At 48.2% G+C, this 19,698-nt stretch overlaps 1 protein-coding gene across 4 annotated transcripts in view; it reads right to left on the reverse strand.

The window, feature by feature from the left end:
• Window positions 1–19,698, reverse strand: part of LRRK1 (leucine rich repeat kinase 1) — a 108,258-nt gene that overhangs the window by 36,237 nt on the left and 52,323 nt on the right. For all 4 annotated transcript variants that reach the window (XM_019726628.3, XM_074317188.2, XM_019726626.3 and 1 more), the window contains 6 exons: window positions 7,967–8,193; window positions 6,811–6,938; window positions 6,556–6,719; window positions 5,632–5,769; window positions 3,465–3,577; window positions 2,492–2,568 (listed from right to left, as the gene is read on the reverse strand). In XM_019726628.3, coding sequence (XP_019582187.2) covers window positions 2,492–2,568; window positions 3,465–3,577; window positions 5,632–5,769; window positions 6,556–6,719; window positions 6,811–6,938; window positions 7,967–8,193 — 847 coding nt within the window. The remainder of the gene's footprint in view (window positions 1–2,491; window positions 2,569–3,464; window positions 3,578–5,631; window positions 5,770–6,555; window positions 6,720–6,810; window positions 6,939–7,966; window positions 8,194–19,698) is intronic.

Here is a 19,698-nt window from a genome sequence, read left to right on the forward strand (position 1 = left end):
AATGAGAGACTGAACCCACAACGATGGAAGCCGGACTGAGACCTATACCAGCAGCGCTTTTCCTGCCCATCGTCCGTTTTCGCATTCATGAGAACAAAGTGTTTCTCTTTCCTTCCAAGTGAAATCCCTACATCTGGACTCAATCTCCAAAGTCCTCAGGCCCTTCGTTTATTATTTTTGTTATTACTTTAAAAAATGTTTATTAAACGTATTGAGGTGACATTGGCTAGTAAAATTATACAGGTTTCAGGTGTACAATTCTGTAATCCATCATCTGTATCTCACATTGTGTGTTCACCACACCCAGAGTCAGTTCTCCTTCCATCACCATATATTTGATCCCCTTTACCCTCATCTACCACTCCCTCGCCCCTTACCCTCGAAACTGTTGTCTGTGTCTATGAGTTTTATTTCTTTGTTTATCTTGTTCATTGGAAGCCCTTCATTTTAAAAAGGATCACTTATCACATTCCTAATTGTTGGTGTTGTTCACGATCTTTTCATTTGTGTCTGGGACATCTGGATTTCCCTTTCTACAAACTGTCTATATCCATTGACCATTTTTTTTTTGCCTGTCAGCTTGTTGTTGTTATTTTTTAAATCAATCTGTAAGCAGTTTTTATATATAGGGACTTAAGCCAATTTATGTTGCAACTATTTTTTCTCAGTCTGTTTTTACAAAGCCCAAGATTTTTGGTCTTGATTTCTGGATTTCCCACCTCGCTTTTAAAGGTCTTCCCCAACCGCCAATTATACATATAGTCTCTTAAATCTTATTGTTTTCTTTTGCTTTTATACTTGAATCTGAAATCCACGTGGACTTTATTTATTTATTTATTTATTTATTTATTTATTTTTGGGATCTAGTGTTGTGATTTCTCCCTACCATCTGGGCAAGCGGTTATACCAACCAACATGATTTATCGAAGCGATAAAACATTCTTTTCCCATGAAATTGAAATGCTACCGTTGTCATATAGTACATTCCCATATTGACTTAGGTCTATTTTTGGGCACTTACCTGTTTCACTGATGATGTTACATTGTCAGTCATACGTCCACACACTCATACACGACTATCTATGCGTATCACAGGGGCACATACACGCACACCGTTTCATCCAAAGGTACAGCAGGTGGACAGCCTGTTCGTTCACCTCCTACAAATGTGTCTCGGCCTCTGTGGTGTTTCTTACCCCCACCTAACACCATCTGTACTTAAATAACACTTGCCGACATAGCTCTATGAAGCCAGACAAGGAAGTTATATTACATTGAAAATCACCTAAATATCGGTGCCTGTTCTGCGGGACGTCATCCTGAGGGATATTTCTATGCGCGTTACTGGCTTTACAAGTCTTAGCTTTGCTCAGGCTCAAAAGCAGGGCTGGTTGTTTCATGCGAGGGACAGGTCCCCACTGTACCCCACAGAAGATAATTAAGAAGAAGAGCCCGTTTTCTTAGGAAGATTCTCTGCTATGGGCCAGTGCAAACATTCTAGGGAAAGTTCTGTTTCTGGTGAGTTTGTCGGGGGAGTTCCAAGCCCCTCTGGAATGCGGCCTAGCCAGGACGGCCTGTGGGACGGAGGGTGGCTGTGTCCCCACATGGACTTCACAAGGTCCTGTAGTGTAGTAGTGTGGCTGTGAGGACTTCACAATGCTGCTCTCTGGCCTGGCACTGGGGTCCCACAGTGCTGAGCCGAAACCTGGCTCTCCCACCCAGCAGCCACGTGACCACATCAGTCAACGCCCATGCTCCAGACTAAACTGTGTCCCCTCAAATCCATATTTGAAGCCCTGACCACAATGTGATGGCATTAGGAGGTGGGGCCTGTGGGGGTTAAATGAGGTCATTAGTTAGATGAGGTCGTGAGGGTGGGGCCCCATGGTGGGATTAGCGTCCTTAGAAAAAGGGACACAAGAGAGCGTGTGTGAATGTGCTCACACTCTCTCTTTGTCAGGTGAGCCCACAGCAAGAAGGCAGCCGTCCCCAAGCCAGAGAGAAGGTTCTCAGCAGAACCGACCATGCTGGCCCCCTGATGTCGGACTTCCAGCTGGGAGAAATACATTTGTGTTGTTTTTAAGCCACTCAGTCTGTGGTGCTTTGTTATGGAAGCCCGCGCTGACTGAGACACTCTGGGAGTTTCAGTTTCCTCATCTGCAAAACGGGAAACCACAATCCATACCTCATGTTGTGAGGCCACGCACACACAGGGCAGTGTCCCCACACACAGGGCACTGTCCCCAGACACAGGGCATCCACACACAGAGCCCCCAGTCTCATCAGACTGCAAACAGGGGTTTCAGGATACTTGCAAGCCACACGTGTCACACAGGCAAAAGACACAGTTCATGGCCAGGATTTTCAGTCAAACATGGGCCTCTCTGGCACTCCCACAGTTCTGGGGGAAAGCCCTTAGAGAAGGGCGATTCCTGCCTGTGGTGGAGCGGGGAAATAGCCGGCCCAGCAGCACCTCCCAGCCCCCACACACCTGTCTCTGTCCCTGAGCGCTGGCGGCCTCTGGTGGTGAAAAAGGAAATACGCTTGGTTTTAAGTCCGTCTTCGTTTCTGCAGGGAGAGAAAGTCACAATTGGAGGAAAGCAAGACAAAGACCTCACTATTTGGGCTGTGACTGTATAATGCCGAAGCAGGCACAGAGGAGGGGAGCACAGGCACATGAGGTCATGAGCACCGTGCTGGGTCCCCTGCAGCTGACATGTAAGCGTCGGCTGCCATTGCCTGCTAATGGTACCGCCATGCTCGGAAGTCTCTGGGGGGGAAAATGTCCAGAGAAAAAGATCTAAGGCTTGATGGTTTCCCTAAGGCAGGTGTGAGCGTTTCTGTACCTGGCAGGAATGCCCATTCTAGTGGCTGTTACCTTCTAGGCTGCTCCTTGGGGATCTCTCTGGGGTGTCAGTTCTGCTGACATGGAGTGGCCTTCAAGTGAGCCCGGGAGGCTGGTCTCCAGGGCCCCGATGGCCAGCTGGGCTCATGCCCAGATTTTTACCTTTTATGAAAAGACCTTGGGGAGGGGGTACTTTTTAAAAGTTAGAAATGGGAGGAAAGTGCTACAGGCTGAAGGAAGTCTCTCCTCCAAATTCGTATGTTGACTCCCAGGACCTCAGAATGTGACTGTATCTGGAGATGGGTCTTTATAGAGGTGCTTAAGTTAACACGAGGTCACTAGGTGGCCCCTAATCCAACCTGACTGGTGTCCTTATAAGACGAGGCAACTAGGACAGACACACGCACAGAGATGACCATGGGACGACACTGAGACCATGCACATGACAAAGCTCTTGGCCTTCCAGCCTCCAGAACTGGGAGGAGAGAAACGTCTGTTGTTTAAGCTGCCGGCCTCTCACACGTGGTCACGGCCACCCCAACAAGCAACGAGAAACACACCCCAAGGGCCTGCTCGACTGCGTCACCCACACACCCAGGACCTGCCAGGTTTCGCTTACTTGCCAAATTGGTTTCGGGAGAGATCCAGGGTTTTGAGTTGTCGACAGGTCCACTTCTCTTGAGGTGGCAGTGCCACCAGCTGGTTTCCCTGTAACCTCAAGAACGTGAGGGCCTGGGACAGAGAGAGGGAGAGAAAGGCAAAGATGGCGTGACCAGTCCAGACACTCAGAACTGCCAGAGGTGAGGAGGCATGGAAGAGAAGGCCGCTCCTCTGACCAAGTGCAGCCAGGCGACTAGATCCGATTCGCTTTCACCAAGATTTCAGTCATGGGGACTCAAGAGTCTCTTCAAACTCACAAAACAATGCCAAGCAGACGCGACACTTCTGGAAGGTCCCTCCCTCCAGATCAATGGGAGGCAATTATTCCAGAATGAAAGTAGCCCACATACTTCTTAGGGCTGAGGCTTCGTAAGTGACGATTGTTCATGGGCCTGCCCTGGGAACAGTGGCCAACTCGGAAGTTCCTGGAGGCCATAGCGTCACCATGGAAGGGGACATCGTGGGAGGTCTCCTTGGACCGGCCCAGATGACATCCCGGAAAGGGGCAGGGTGGCAGCAATGACATCGAGTGTGACCCGCCCCCACTGTACACTCTTTGCTGGCCGGGCACCCAGGGCCACCTGTGTGGCTGTGGTGCCCTCACTGGCTGCCTGGCCCGGATGTCCACCTACCACACACAGGCAACTGTCACTGAGGGGGAGAGGCTTTACCCTTGGACTTGTAATGCATTTCACTTTCATGAGAGTGCGGGGGCAGAGGGTGGCCCTTCCACGAGCCATCGTGAGGGATGCTGACTATCCTGTCCACAAAGGGGGCTCAGGAGGGCGCCCTACCTTAAAGTTCTTACCCCACACACTCTGTCCTCTCCTTTGTGTAAGGGGGTCCACACCACTCCCCACCGTCAGAACCAGGGTGGCCACCTACAGCCAGCCTGCCCACGGAATGTCTGCTAGAGGCCAGTGTGGGGTCATGCAGGCCCCCCCCCCCAGCAGGCCCTCATCTGGAGGAGGGACACGGGTTCCTACAGGGCCGACTGGTGAGTCCCAGACAAGGTTCCCTCCCTCCTGATTTGCTGCTTCTGGCTGCGTTGGGAACCAGAAAACCAAGTCAGCTATTAATAGTTGTTGGCATGAGGTAAGAGGAAACAGACCCAGAACAGGGGCCCGGCCAGAGGCTCTCCCCCAGGGACAGAGGGCAGGTGGTGGATGTGAACTGATGCCCAGGGTGTCTCTGCAGGTACTGGTGACGTGTGTCCTCACCCACCAGCCTTCCCCTAGCAGTGGACGCACCCCAGGCCCTTTCTTTGGCCACATTTGCCCAGGAGCCTGTGACGTGATGAGCCCCATCCCTGAGAACGTGCATGCTGCAGGGGCCTTTGCTGCTTTTTAGGGATCCCTGAACATGGGGGAAGCCGCACGGGTCTTGGAGGAGAGCCTGTAGGGGCCCAGGTGGCTGGCATGGCAGGACGGGGGCCGAGGCCTGAGCACGCTGCCTGGCTGCCTCCATGCCTTCAGCAAACCCTTACCAGGCCCATCCTTGGGTGCCAAGGCCATGCGATGCTTACGATCCATGCTCTGCCTTTAGGGGTTCTCATTCAAGTGTGGGGGGTAGGGGACAGCGCAAGAGGGTCCTGCAACAACCTAAAGTGGAAAAGCAGCCCCGTGCTGATGGTAGGGAGGGGCCGGGGACACTCGGGGCTCTGGGAAAAGGCACTTTTCTGAATTCATGTCCAAAGGAGCTTCCAACCTGCAGGAATTCCAGCGCTGCCACCTCCGGGGATGGAGGCAGGGACAAAAAGGCCCTGAACTGCAGAGTTCCCTTGGCTTTGGGCGTCGTACCCCAGCAGACCTCAGAGTCACCCGCGAAGGGACAGAGCTGGAGAAGCTCAGACCGAGGGCTTTCTGGGCTGTCCTTCCATGGTCAACATTAAAGAAAGGCCTGAGGATAAAAATCCATAATCCCACTCCCCTCGCATAGCTGTTTTCATTTTGCACATGTCCTCCCAATCTTTGCTCATAACCACACACATTGTTTTTTTCTTTTTTCTTTTTTGTCTCAAGAAGCTCAGGAGAAGCACACAGCTGTCACTGCCATATGGAGTTATTATTATTTTTTTCTCACACACACAAATTGCAAATGAAAAATAAAGGCGTCATCAGACTCACGTCAAGCTGGAAAAGTCCCAGGGGAACTTCTCTGAGCGCGTTTTCTGAGAAATCCACATCTTTCAGGTGGTTTTTCCAAAAGACAGACATTTTGTCCGGTAGAGATTCCAGAGCGTTTCTGGATGCTTTACAACATTTCTAGGAGTGTGACAACAAAGGAAATGAGATCTTAACTAGCTGCTTAAATGCGGTGGTGCGTATGCGAAAGACTGTTTTCAAATTTGGTTGAAAAATAAGACTGTTACACTATGGCTCTGTAATAAATCCAATTCAGTTAAAAGGCTACAAACTGTGGGTGTCCCGTTTTCCCGACCATGTTCTAAGGAAAGGATGGGAATGGCTTCCTGGGGGACACAAGGTGACTCACAGCCCTTTCCCTTCATTCCAGAACATCTGGCCTATTGTCCTTGGAGACACTGGGACAATTCAGGGCTGTGCTCTAGAGAGGGTCCCACACATATGTTTAAACTGCAAATGTTAGCGGTGGTGATGGAGAATTCCTGGTTTAAAACCAACAGCAATAAAACACACATATTCTGTATGCTGTTCCATCTGCTTTAACAAGCAAACTTCCCAAGAAACAAGAACCCCATGTAATTGGCAGTGTGATGGAAGCAGATTATTTCTTCTTCTTTCTTCTTATTTTATAGCTGCTCTAAAGGAACCACCCCCATCCCCCTTTTGGGCAGAAGTCATCCTGTGCCACATAAGCAAGCTGTAACTGTGGAAAGTTCTGTGGGTGTTACGGCACGAATCTCAAGCCCCACGCCAGGTCGGCTGGCTTTCAAGTGAGTTACCTGCCAGAGACCCTCAGCTGCTGGATGCTAAGTGACATTGCTGGTCTGTAACACAAGTGTGGCCACCAACGGGAGGAAGTGAGCCAATGCTCCCAGAATGCTCTGTGATCTCCCGTGTGATACTAACCAAAGGACAGGCCCAGGCGTCTGGAAACACCTTCAGATTATTTCTGGAGACATTCAGACAATTGAGTGACTTGAAAGAATGAAGAAAAATCGCAGGGAGTTCTGTCAATTTGTTGTCAGAAATATCGAGTTCCTGTAACTTCCGCAAACCAATCCAGTTAGTGGCTAGGGGGGGAGAAAAGTACAAATTGGTAAAAAATATCCCTGTCAAGAAGAAAATGACAAATCAAGTCAGGCTATGGATGGTGGAACATACCGCTTTCTTCTTCAAACAATTTTTCTAAGTAATTTTTTGAAGCTGTCAGTTTTTGAAGTTTTGACAGGTGCAAGAACCCTGGCGGGAGATGGGACAACTTGTTGCTGGAAATGTCAATTTCCAGGAGCCTGTGGTTGGGGAAGAAGGAAGTCAAGGGTCAGAAGAGGTAAAGCACCATCGTTACCTATTTCTGTAAACATGGAAGTATATATTTTTTCCTTTTCTCCTTGCACAAGGCTACAGAGTGTGCATGAGAAATGCAGCAATATGACTTTTACCCTTTGCATTAACTGTTACTTTCGTGGGCCTGGTTACTACCCAACAGGGATGGGATGAAAGCTTTTTTCATAGATATGATAGCAACATGAGTGGCTGCCCGAACGGCTGCTGGAAGACCACAAAGGAGAGCCGTCATCCTTTGCACCCTTCAGTCTGGCCCTGGTTAAGACCCCCTCTCTGATGATACTGTTCTTTAGATTTTTCTGTGCAGGCTTCTTTCCCCCTTGTTACTGATGTCCCTAAGTTCCTTTTAACATTCTTCTCTCTCCCCTTAGAGCCATAGCTTTTGAAAACAGCTCAGGTCCTTCAGGGAATGAGGCCCTACAGGGATGTATCATCATACATCACTACAGGTAATGTCCTTCCCTTTCCCATGCAGCCTCGGGCCTCTTCCCAAGGCCTCCCAAAAAAGGGGACAGGAGCTGCCTGCCCACACCTGCTCCCTGCTGCCAGAGTCCTGCGGGCCTGAATCTTTCTCTGAGGCCTTTCCCACTTTCCCTGGGAGGTGGAATGAAAGCTGGTACCTCTGGGCCTTATATTTCTACCAGCCCCTCCCTCTGATTCCTGTGTGCAGGACCAAGGCAGGGCATTGTGGGCAGACAGGTCCCCAAGGCCACCAGTGAGCAGTGTAAACGACAGTCAGACAAACCACCCCTCTAGACCTCTCTGCATTCATCCGGATGGAAGGTGGGGACCTTGTTCCTGAGAGAAAACTTGCATTAAGGCAGGCAGAATTTCCTTCTCTCATTTTAGCTGAAAATGTTTTCAAAACCACAGGTTACGATCAGGGAGCATGTGCAGGCCTGGGTGGTGGGGGCGTCGAGGGCCCCGTTCACACCACAGGGACCTGCGGGGGGGTGGGGGGCTGGCAGCCCACCTGGAACAGATGATTTCATCTGACGACTGCACGCCTGGCAGTTCCCCCAGGTGGTTCTCCGACAGGTTCAGCTTCCGGAGGTTGATGAGCCCCCAGGGGATGACAGAAGGGAGGGAGGACAGGCAGTTGGCGGAAAGGTCCAGCTCCGTGATCTGGCAGGAGATGTCTATGAGCCAGTCGAGGTCCACCCAGGGCAATCTGAGGTGGGACCATTTCACACGGAGAGCCTGGGGGTGGAGAAAGACGGAGTGCATTGTGGGTGGTGAGTGCAGGACCAGCGTGGGCTGGAGCTAAAGCAGTGGTTCTTCAAGTGTGAGCCAGCTGGTGTCTGAGGTTTCTCGGGGCGGCACTTAGCAGGTAAGTACCTATTCCCACCAGGAAGGTGATCTCTGCATGGCTCCAGCTACACACTCTCCAGCCTCTAGAGGGCGCACGTGGGTGTAGTGTGGCCTCTTACAGGGCAGAGCACAGAGTGGCAGCAAGAATGGCCTCTGCTCTGCCCAGAGGAGGCCTGGCAAGCTTGGAGAAGACTCCCCAGACTGAGAAGAAGGGCCAAATCTGCCTCTTCTGGCCTCCCTTCAAGGGTCTCTTCCCTGTGATTAGAGCTCCTGCCCCCTGCAGCTGTCTGGGTGCTTTGTGAACAGGCTGCTTTCAGAGAGAGAGAGAGAGAGAGAGAGAGAGAGAATATGCAAACAGATAGTGGCCAGAGCATATATAAAAATGGGACTCTGACCCCCAACTTGCAGCCGCCTGCCCAGGAAACCAACCCCCTTATCTATGTCAAGCAGCCCAGGAGGCCAGCTGAGCCATCTGCTACCTCTAGTAACAATCCAGGAAGCTAACAATAACTTTTGTAACAATTGGCCCGAGGTGGCCAGGGCTTGGTGAGTAACGGACAGCTTCCCTAGTCTTTGTCCCCACTTCTGAGTTATATCAACCAGAGAAAGAGAAACAGGTTCCGGTCACCAATCGCGCAGGACGCCCTCTCTGGTTACCCGCCTCAGGCTTTCCCATCAACAGCCCCCAGCCAGCCCCCGAACCTTCCTTTTTCCCACTCCAAAGCTTGCCCACTCCTCTGCCTGTCGTTGAGTCTCTGCCAAAGCACAAGTGACAGTGGCTGCCTCCCTTGCTCTGAAAGATTGCCTGTGCTTTTCTCATCTGGCAGGCCTTTGCCTATTTTCACATGAAAGAGTCAGAAAGGCCAGCGGTTTGATGGTGTGTGGTGGTAAAAGAGACCAGGTGAATGTACATGAGTAAGGGTTCTTCTCTTTCTTCTGGATTATCAAAGAATATGGGGCTCCATTAGGTTTCTGGGGGTTGGAAATCGGCTTTTTGGCCTGTTTCTCCAAAGCAACTGGAAATCCGCATTCCCTATCTGGCCGCTAGGTGGCGATGTGTGTCTTGTCTTTATCTCCCTAGTTAGGCCGCCAGAATTGGAAAGGCTGGGTCTGTCTCTTCCACCCTCTCAAAGTTCTGGTCTTTGAACCAAGGGATAAAGGACTCTGTCTCGCTGTCTGTCTCTCCATTCGCCTGCATGAAGAGGGACGGATGATGGCGTACTGGATTTTGTGTCGAAAGAATGAAGTTTTAGTCTCGGTTGAGTTTTTTTTTTTTTTTTTTTTATAAGACAAGTCACTCTGTTACTTGTGGGCCTGTTTTTTATTGTCATTACTGTTTTTCCCTCACAATTATTTATTTTGAAAAATGTCAAAGCTGCAGAAGAATTGAACAAGGACACAAAGAACACCCATATACCCTTCACCCAGATTCTTTCATTACTAATGTGTTGCCACACTTACTTTTTCTCCTTTCTCGCCTCACTCATACACACACACAGGCTTTTTCATTATTTGCTGACTCACTGGCAAGTAAATTGTAGACTTCGCAGCACTTCCTCCCCTAAACACTTCAGCATGTATCCAGGATTCCTCCCAGAGCCACACATTATGCTTGGTTGTCATGCCACTTTACTTTTCTTTAATCCGTAAGTGACCTCTCATGCGTTTCTATGCCTTTATCAACTTTGGCATTGCAAGTTTGGAAGTCATTCCAGTTGCTTTGTAGAATATCCCATACTCTGAATTGACTCAATTTTGTTTCCTCAAGTTTAGATTCAAGCTAAGCATTTTTTTTGGCAAAAATCTCAGACAGCGCTGAGTCCTTCCCTTTGAACCCCACTGGGGCGTGGGGCGGGGGGAACCCGATGCCAGGTTATTCTGCTAACGGGGATGCCAAGTCCGGTGCTTTGGCTGTCAGATCCCTCCTTTGTAAAAGTACATTGTACATTGCAATTGGGTTGATCTTCTGAGACTAGTGTATGCCTTGTGTCCCTACGTCATTTCACCCAGTGGTCTTGCTATCATTGTTGACCCTGGCCTGAATCAGTTAGTACGTTGGTGATTGCAAACTGGTGATTTTCCTAACACTACCATCCCTTTTACGCTTGTTACCTGGCATTCTTCTGTACAGAGGGGCTCCCTCACCCCACCCCTTTTAGGTATCACCATGAACCCACTGATTCGCGGTATTATGACTCATTATTACCACTGTTTTGATGCTCACACTGTATGCAACTTGGCCAGTGAGAGTCCCACCAGGGGGCGCTTGTGTTCCTCTGACGGACGCACCCTGATCAGTCTGGAGCACGTCCTTACTTCCTAGCAAAACAAGACGTTCCAGGAGACCTCTGGTACTTTCCCAGCCCCAGCCCTGGAATCAACCCTGATTCCTTTTAGCAAAAAAACAGTATTTAGAAGCCAAGATGTGGGGGTTAGGTGTGCTTATTACTTCCTGGGCCACTGACTGAACGCAACTCGGTATTTAACATGAGTGTGTTCTGATGCCTTTAATTCAAATCCAGCAACGTGGGCTTTTTCCTCATCTCTCCATAATTCATAGCTGTATCACCCTTCACCTTGTTGTTGTTGATTTTAATCTGTGAAAGAGGTGGTTTGGGCCAGATGATGTCTAGGTCACTTCTGGACCCAGGATTTTTTCTGGTTTGTGGTCCCCAGTGGCCTCCCAGGGGGACCTGGGTACAAAAGCATGACAGCCAATCCAGGAGCGGGCTGAGAGGAATGTCACCATGCTGGTCTTTGCGATGCCAAGTTAAAGAAGACTCTCCTTGGCCTTCCCCTTCCTGGGTTCTCAGAGACACGGGCAGGTGCTGGGCCGAGGACCAGACAGCCTACACACAAAGCCAGGGCGTCCAGCTTGCAGCCCCGCTCTCCACTCACCATGTGTATTCATTCTGGTCATTCAATATGAAATAGATCGGACCTGAACTGAAATGGCAGCCAAATGCAAGATTAAAAAAGGAGCTGGTTTTAGTTTTGATTTTAAACAACAAATCTTAGGTGTTTACTGAAAGTCCTATAAATAAAACTCTGTAGGACCATCAAAAATAAATAAAACAGCAGAAAAGAATCAGACTATTGCTGTGCGATGAGCCAGTTATGGTACAAATGAACTAGACATCCCTCGGGGATCAGCTTAGAAGCTGCTGTCCTGACAATGACAATCTCCCTGACAATGACAATGGCATCTCCACCATGTCCTCTGAGGCTGGGGCTGCAGCCTAGGACTGCACAAGGAGTGAGACTCTGCTTGGGGACATCCCAGCCACGTGTCTTCTTAACTGAGCCCATAGAGTGCCTTGGGCATGTCTCAGGCTCTGCCCGGCTCAACGCCGATACAAACCTGCCCGCTGATTTCATGCCGCACTAACTCAGCCCAGGGCCATGTCCTCTGTCCCAGCAGGACAGAGGCCTTTCAGGAACCTGGACTGCGTGGCCTCCAGTACACGGCCTCATCTGACTGCCCCCAAAGCTCAGCAGGATGCCTAGCATGCAGCAGGTGCTAAATAAATGTTTGTGCACTGAAGAGAGTCAAGCCATCGAGACCTGCAATCCATCCATTCATTCTAAAAATACTCAGGTCTGCTCACAACTCTTTGGCCTTCTGCCACCCCCAGCCTACCTTCCACTGACCGTGCGAACCCCTGCTGTGGCAGCCCCCCACCTCCACAGGGTGCTCCAGCCACTTTTAAACTTCAAGTCTCGTTGTCCCTCCACGACCTCTGCCCACTCTCTACATTTCTGTTAGCAGATGGTTTGTGGGGCTAATAATTTGCTCCAGGTATTAGGGAACAGGCATATTCCCAGAACAGAGGATTCAAGGCCAAGGGGGAAAGTGCCAATTAAAGCACAGAAACTGCCTGTTCATAAATGAACTGCAGGGCTCCAAAAGTGGACCCAACGCTGAAATTCACAGGGAGGCTGGGGGCAGGGGGCCGAGGGGTGTGGCCTCGCTCTCAGTAATTGACTGGCTAGTGTGCCAAAGGGCTGCGGGGGGGTGCTGTGGGCTGCAGATGTCCCCCCCCCACAGCAATGTGGTTGTTATGGTGATGGGAGGACACTGGGGAAAATACAAGGTTGGTGGGCCTGAAGCTAAGAGCACTTTTGCAAAAGTTTATTCCTGAGAGCTGGTCTCCTTTTGATGGTCGGTGTCATGAGGCCACTCAAGGACCCAAGAATCTGCGGGTTGGGCTGGCCTCTGTCTTGGCAGTCTGTCCTGCCACCATTACGGAAGGGAAAGACCCCTCCTGCCTCTGCACTTTGCTCCATGTTCTCTCCCCGGAATTCAAAGACCTTCTCCCTCCCATACAAATGCTACTAATCCTGCAGCAACCACCACCTTCTCCACCTGCAACGAGGGTCCACGTGACTGCCCCCCATTATGCAATAGGGAAGCCACCTTGCTTAACTTGTGTTTGTATATCCAGCAACATTTACTTGACGACCGCTATGTACCAGCCATCGTGTCATGTACTGGGCAGATTGAAGATGCGGACGTGGCAGGTGGAACCAATGCTCAGGGAGCTTATGGTTCCAGGGGAAGGTCTGTGCGTGTACATGCACGTGTATGCATTGAACGTGCATCTGGTCACCCTAACTCACAGGTTTCTTGGTCTCTGTGGACCATGAGCATGTGACGTTGACCGCAAAGTCACGAAGGACACCAGCAGGGAGCCCACGCGTGCTTCTTTTGGGGGCACTGTCCTATCAGAAGAAAGTCATCAATAAGAAATGAGTGGCTGTGTGCACCACTGAATTCCCCAGACATGAGGAAGAGGAGGAAGCAGACATGGCCAGTTCCGAAAACTGAGCTCTTTCAAGGTCTCGCCCCCACCAGAGTTTCTGTAGGGTGGGAATCGGTTACTCTTAAACCTCAGGAAGGGCAGCAAAAAGCAGAAGTTGCAAACATGATGACACATTCAGAACAGAGACATGCTTGTGAGGAGATGTCTGGGCTGGATGGAGGTTGAAAGACACGTTTAAGATTTTATGTGGGCTTGGGTGAGTTTAAAAACTTTCATTTACACAAGTTACTTTCCTTTTGCTGTACACACATGACAGGGTGCCCAGGCGTTTACCAAGTAGCAGAGAGAAAAGAGAAGGAATGCACCTAAGATGGCAATACACTTGACATGGAAACTTAGCCAAGCAAGCCCTGAAGCCCTCGTTACTAATTTGTGTGCAGTCCGGGCAGGATCACAACAAAACAAGGTCTGAGGGACAGGAGCCAGCAATTGTATAATTAAATCCATGCACGCTGAACTGTAAAATCAAAGACAGCTGGCCACGGGGACCCCACCAATTCAGCAGTGCGTGGTCTGGAGCAAACACACCAAGACGTGCTCGTTTGTCCTCGAGGGCAAGTCCTTTACATTTCGGGCCAAATATAAGGAAGTGCTGCTCTCTGAGAAGGCACAGTGCCATGACTGGCGACCTTTGTTTTCCGAGGCACGGGCAGTGAGTGACGAGGCCCCAGTTCAAGAAAGACTGGATGTATTTCAGGGCATTTGGCTCATTAGGGACAGTGATGTGGGGGTGCTTCTGGGTAAGAAAGGTCTCCTTGCCTGTGACGGAGGCTGTGGTTCAGGAGGGCCATTGCCTGCCTTTTCACAGCTTCTTGAAGCCACTGGACACAAAACTAATGAACATTCAGGAAAGATATTAGCAGAATATGATAGATCAAATATGCCAAAAAATGAAGAGAGAAATTATAAAGCTACCTACGACGATAACAATGGGAAATCACCAAATGTTAGGGGGCCAGAGAATGAATTCTGTTTTCATGTAACTATGAACTTGTACATAAACCGATTAAATTCTGAGTATGAAGGAAAACTAAATATGAAAAAGTAAGAGGCAAAAAGGGAAGGGGAAAAAGGCAAGCCTCCTACCTATCTTATCCCCAGACAAAGGCAAAGTAAAGGTAGAAACTAATAATGAAATTAGAATTAAAAGGTGGCCAATTACTTGGATATGAAAAATGCCCCCTTCAAATAATGCTGGGGTAGGAGAGAAAAATCATTTCAGACAGCAGAATATAGAACAACAAAAGCATCACAAGTAATGGAAAAGAACACACAACTCTGATCACAGTTACAAAACAGAAAAAGTAAAACGTAACAAACTAGTGCCTCTCTACTCAGCATGGAAGACTCAAAGAAAGTAGGGGAACAAAAACTAGAAAATCCAAAAGTAAAAACAAGGAAGTTGATCAATCAAACCTATAAGGGTTTTTGAAAAATTAATAAAGCTGACATTCAATTGACTAAATTAAAAATAAAAGAAAATGTACCCTAATAAGCTGGTAGGATAAATGACAATCTAGAAACCAATGAAAAAAACAATGTTTAAGTTATATCCTCAGCCATAGCTGACAAACCAACTAAAAATGTTGAGATTTACTTACAAAAACAAAAAAATTCTCCGTGACACAATAAGAGAAAAAAACAAAATAATGTATATGAGGCAGAAAAGGAAAATAACCAAGGAATCATTCCCAAAGGATCCTAATTTGATATATTTTTTTTGCCACTCAAATCTTTCAAAGAACAAATAGTCCTTCTGTTACATAAATGATTCCCTAACAGAGGCTGCATTTCATCTTATGAGCCAAAACCAGTTACTTTGCAAGGGCCATTTAAATTCTAGACCAATGACATGTACACACATGGATGAAAAACTGTAACCAAATGTTTAATAGAAATCAATAACTGAACCCAACGATTTAAGTCCTGCCTTCAGGTAGGACCTACACCAAGAAAAAAGCATGACGGAAACTCAGGAAAAGCTGTTAGCAGACTCTTAAAGAAAAGTGGCCCTCTTTTAATTGTCTGAATGCCAAAAGGTGTTTAATTTATCACTTTTCCTTCACTAAAATTATTAGAAAGGTAAACAGGATTTAAAAAAAATAAACAACACTGTGCTTTTTTTCCTGTAGTATTTCAGTCATTTCTCTTAAAAATAGGAAGCTTACAAGAAATCTCCCTCACTAGGTTCCAACTTAAGAATTTTGCCAGTAATAGCTATGAGAGAGAGAGAGAGAGAGAGAGAGAGAGAGAGAGAGAGAGAGAGAGGAGAGAGAGAAGCAAGAAATAAAAATACCGTCTCTGCAGTTAACTAAGCTACTTAACATACTATTCAGAGAATGCTCAGTGTCCTCAACTTTTAAATAAAGACAAAAATTTCTACCTCACAGGATTGTACAGGGGATTAAAGTAGAATGTTTGGCAAAGTACTTTGTTAGCTATGACGTCCTATGTGTAAGTGGAAGGGAGGTTACTCATGTATAAAATTTCAACCATCCATCCACCTGTTCATCCATCCACCCATGCAACCATCCATCTATCCATCCATCCATCCATGCATGCAACCATCCATCCATCTTGTTCCGGGCTCTACACTGAGGGGCAAACAGAAAGTGAACAAAATTGGCCAAGTTCCCTGCTTTTGAGACGCTTCCAGTCAAATGGGAAAATTGACATTAAACAAGAATGTACAGACGACCCCAAAGTTTGTTAAGTGCTATGAATAAACGGGACAGGAAGCGCTGAGAGACACAGGGGGTATCTGAGCAGGCCTGTGGGTTAGGGAAGGCCTTCCTGAGGATGCTGTATTGGGCTGAGATTGGACGCTGTCCTGAGGTCAGAGGGCAACGGTGTGCGGAGCGCCGCCGAGGCAGGCATGCTTCCCCCGGCCGCGTGGGGTCCACCCTGCGCATATATCACGGACAGTATGGGCTCCCCTGATGCTGGACATTTTGGTTTCTTCCCCCTACTTCCTGTTTATTGTAAATAGCAGTGTTTTGACCATGTTTGTGGCCATTGCTTTTTGTTCTTTTGAATCACGTCCTAGAGGTATCTTTCAGAAAGGAAATACCAAATTCGGAACAGTTCACTGGGAGAAAAGAATTTTATAGCTTTTGTCACATGATGCCAGTTACTTTCCACACAGATGGAACCACTTTATAGTGTCAGAAGCAAGGCACTGGTTTGCCCGTTTCTCTCAGACCCTGCCAAGGGTCTTACATTTATATTTGTTTTGCTAGTTTAATAGGTAAGTGACAGCACTTTCAAGTTGTTTTCATTTGAATTTCTGTAATTGCCAATGGGGTTGTATACATTTCCATGCCATGATTTACCGTCTGTGTTTTCTTATATGAAAATTAACTGTTCATTTTTTTTTTTTAACTTCTTACCCAATGAAATTTGTCAGTAATGTGATGGCAAGGCTTGTGCTTCTGGCTGAGTCTCACTCATCTAGTAGGTGATCTACAAACATTCAATTCAATTATCGACTGATATACAGAGGGTGCCAAAAAAATGTGTACACATTTTAAGAAACGAAAAAAACTGTATTACAATTGTAATATTTAATATATACCAATAACAAAAGATGAATACAAGTCATGTGTATACATTTTTTTTGGCACCCTGGTATAGTTGTATCAGCGATCTATTTTGGATTTAAGTTTTTGTTAGCTCTTTTTTTTCCAAATATTTTCTGCTGACTTTATTATATTTCTTTTAAATTATATTTTACTATAAATAATTTTGTTTTAATATATAAATAAATCTATCTTATTTCTGATTATATAGGTTTATATACCTTTAAAATTTTGAAAAGCAATCACCTCCCATTTATCATTGGAATAACTGTGCTTTAAAAAATATATTCTAATGATTTTTCTTTTTTCTTTTTTTTCTAATGATTTTTCAGTGCTCAATTTGTAACTGTCTAGAATTTATTTCCATCATCACGAATATAATTCTCTATGCCGATATCCCATAGTTCCAATGACATTTGATAAATAATACTTCTTGTTCTTCTCTTGCTGCTTTTTTTCTTATTGTGTTTTTTAGTTTGTGGCGTAAGTTGAAATAAGAGTTGCCTATTTCCACATCTCTCTTTTGTTAATCGTTTTCTCCATTTTTAACTGGAAACCAGTGGTTTGTATAACTGCTGCCTGGTGGTATGTTTTAAGATCTAGTAGGGCAGTCACCACAAACTTGAATGGCTGTACAGTGTACTCGCTCACTTATTCTACCACGTGACCGTTGCAATCCACTTCCAAGTTTTAGGAAGCACTAACCATGAGGGGAGAGTCGCACTGGTGATTCTATTCCACAGAAAAAGCATGTGAACAGGGCACGAGGGCGGGGAGAGAATCGGTACTTAGAAACTAGGGAAAACAGACGTGTGTGAAACCATGGGCTGAATTCCTCACCAAGGTATAAGAAAAGTGGAGTTGCTGGAAAGAGGCCCAGGACGGTTCTGAGTTTGGTTTCATGCCTTCTAAAGGGTAGGGGAAGGGCTCTCTCTTCCCCTGACACAAGTCGGTGGTGAAAAGGCTGGGCCACAGGCAGAGCGGGCCTCAGTGCTGCCTCTTAACCTGCCAGGCTCTGCTGCCCCAGGGACTGAATTCTGGGGACACCTGTCCCCACCACTGCTACACGAGAGCGCCACCAGCTGTGGGGAGGGTTAGGGACCAAGGAGGTGGCAGTGTGTGTGGAAATACTCTGCAACACACATAACTCTTGAATGAAACCCTTTGCACCAAACGTTAAGCCTGACCTAGGCCCAGCGCCCCCCAGGAAAGGCTACCTGCTCAGGCCTCGCAAGCTCACAGCCCTCACTTAGCCAACTCCACCAGCCACTCCCATGGGCCCCCGCATGGCGAGAGGCCATGTTTGCTGCCTCCACCCCTCAAATACAAACCTCAGACCCCCCCACCCCCCATCATGCAGAGGGAAAGGGCTGCTTCAGCTCTGAAACTGCATGGCCGGGATGTTTCTGCGGGGGCACAGACACAAGTACCTGAATTTTTAAGGTACATAAGGCAGAGCTGACCCCAAAAGTGACACCACCACCACCAATACTCAAATGTTCCCTGCTAGGTTAGCTGCCAGATTTAAAATCATCAGAGATTTTCCAAAGGAAAGTAATAATATTCCCATTGGGTTGTTTCAAAATGAATGTCCGCTCTTGTCTGCTTGTAGCACTCAAAGCAGCCCCAGCATGCCCTCCGGCCTGGCCCTCTACTTGCTGAATGGGGACGAACTCGGTTACTCCAGGACCTGCGAGGCCTTTCCTGGCATGGCTGAGTTTTCCTCCTCTTTTCTGGGTGTGCCAACCTCACAGTCTTGTTATTTCTCATGGCAACAAAGCAAACATGGACAGGACGTTCACCATAAACACAGGCTGTCTCGTTAAACATTCAGGCAAGAGTTTGGCAACTTCCCAGATGGGCACCGATGATCCAGAGCCAGGGAATGGCTTTGGCCAGGTCCCACATGGCTTCGATTTGGCTCTTTTAAAAGTGTGGCCAGGTCACATGGTGTGGGTTCTGGGACCTTCCTTAGCGAACCCCAACAAAACTGAAGCCGCCGGCCGCTGCCCATGGCAAATCCACGTGGGCTTCACCACAGTCCCTTAGGGTCCAGCAGCCTGAGAATCAGGTGGTGCCTGGCACAGAGGCGTGTGGGAGGGCTCGGAACCTCCACCAGCCGTGGCTTCCATGGAGGCAGCAATTACATTAAAAAAAAATGTGCCGGCTCACTGGTGGGGGAGGCAGATCACAACTACACAGAAAAACAAAATGTCGACTTCTGCAAGGTCACTGCCATGAGTGCCAGCAACGTCGAGGGAGTTTTTAGGCCATGTGTCACGCGGGATGTCACGTGGGGTCTCCGCTCCCGCTTCCCACATAAGAACGCAGGACATGGTGAGGCCAAAATGGAACACCCACGGAGCCATATTTAGGGGAGTCATACCACTATATTCTCGCTGGCGGCTGGGTTGGAGACACAGGAAGCAAACATCCAGCAGTACCCCAACAATGGGTCTTCCTGTACCCCAGTCTCTCTGGTGGCCGGGCAAGACACACAAAGTAGGATCCACACGATCAGCAGCCTGCGTCTGATACTCTGCCTGCCTGCCTGCCTACCTACCAGCCAACCAGCCAGCCAACCAACCAGCCAACCAACCAGCCAACCAACCAGCCAACCAGCCAGCCAACCAACCAACCAACCAAGCAACCAAGCAACCAACCAACCAAGCAACCAACCAACCAAGCAACCAAGCAACCAACCAAGCAACCAACCCACCCAGCAACAGCAGCTATATCAGTGGCCAATTGGCTAACTGGTTACAGCTGATGGCCAACCAGTCATAGCTGATGACCATCTACTACCCGAGCCAGCACCTTTCTACGTGAGGCTGAGAGCCTGGCAACTGCTCTCTGGGACTCTGTCCCCACACCATGGGAAGCTGCCTCGTCTACTATTCTAAGCCAGAAATGCCAGTTTAATTCTAGTGGACACCTGGAAAGGTAGGAGGGCTTACCTCTGGTTCCTGAGTCATCACTGGACCCTCTGGACT

The sequence above is a fragment of the Rhinolophus sinicus genome, chromosome 13 (genome assembly GCF_057876585.1).
Source record: "Rhinolophus sinicus isolate RSI-liver-muscle chromosome 13, RSI-T2T, whole genome shotgun sequence".
NCBI lineage: Eukaryota > Metazoa > Chordata > Mammalia > Chiroptera > Rhinolophidae > Rhinolophus > Rhinolophus sinicus.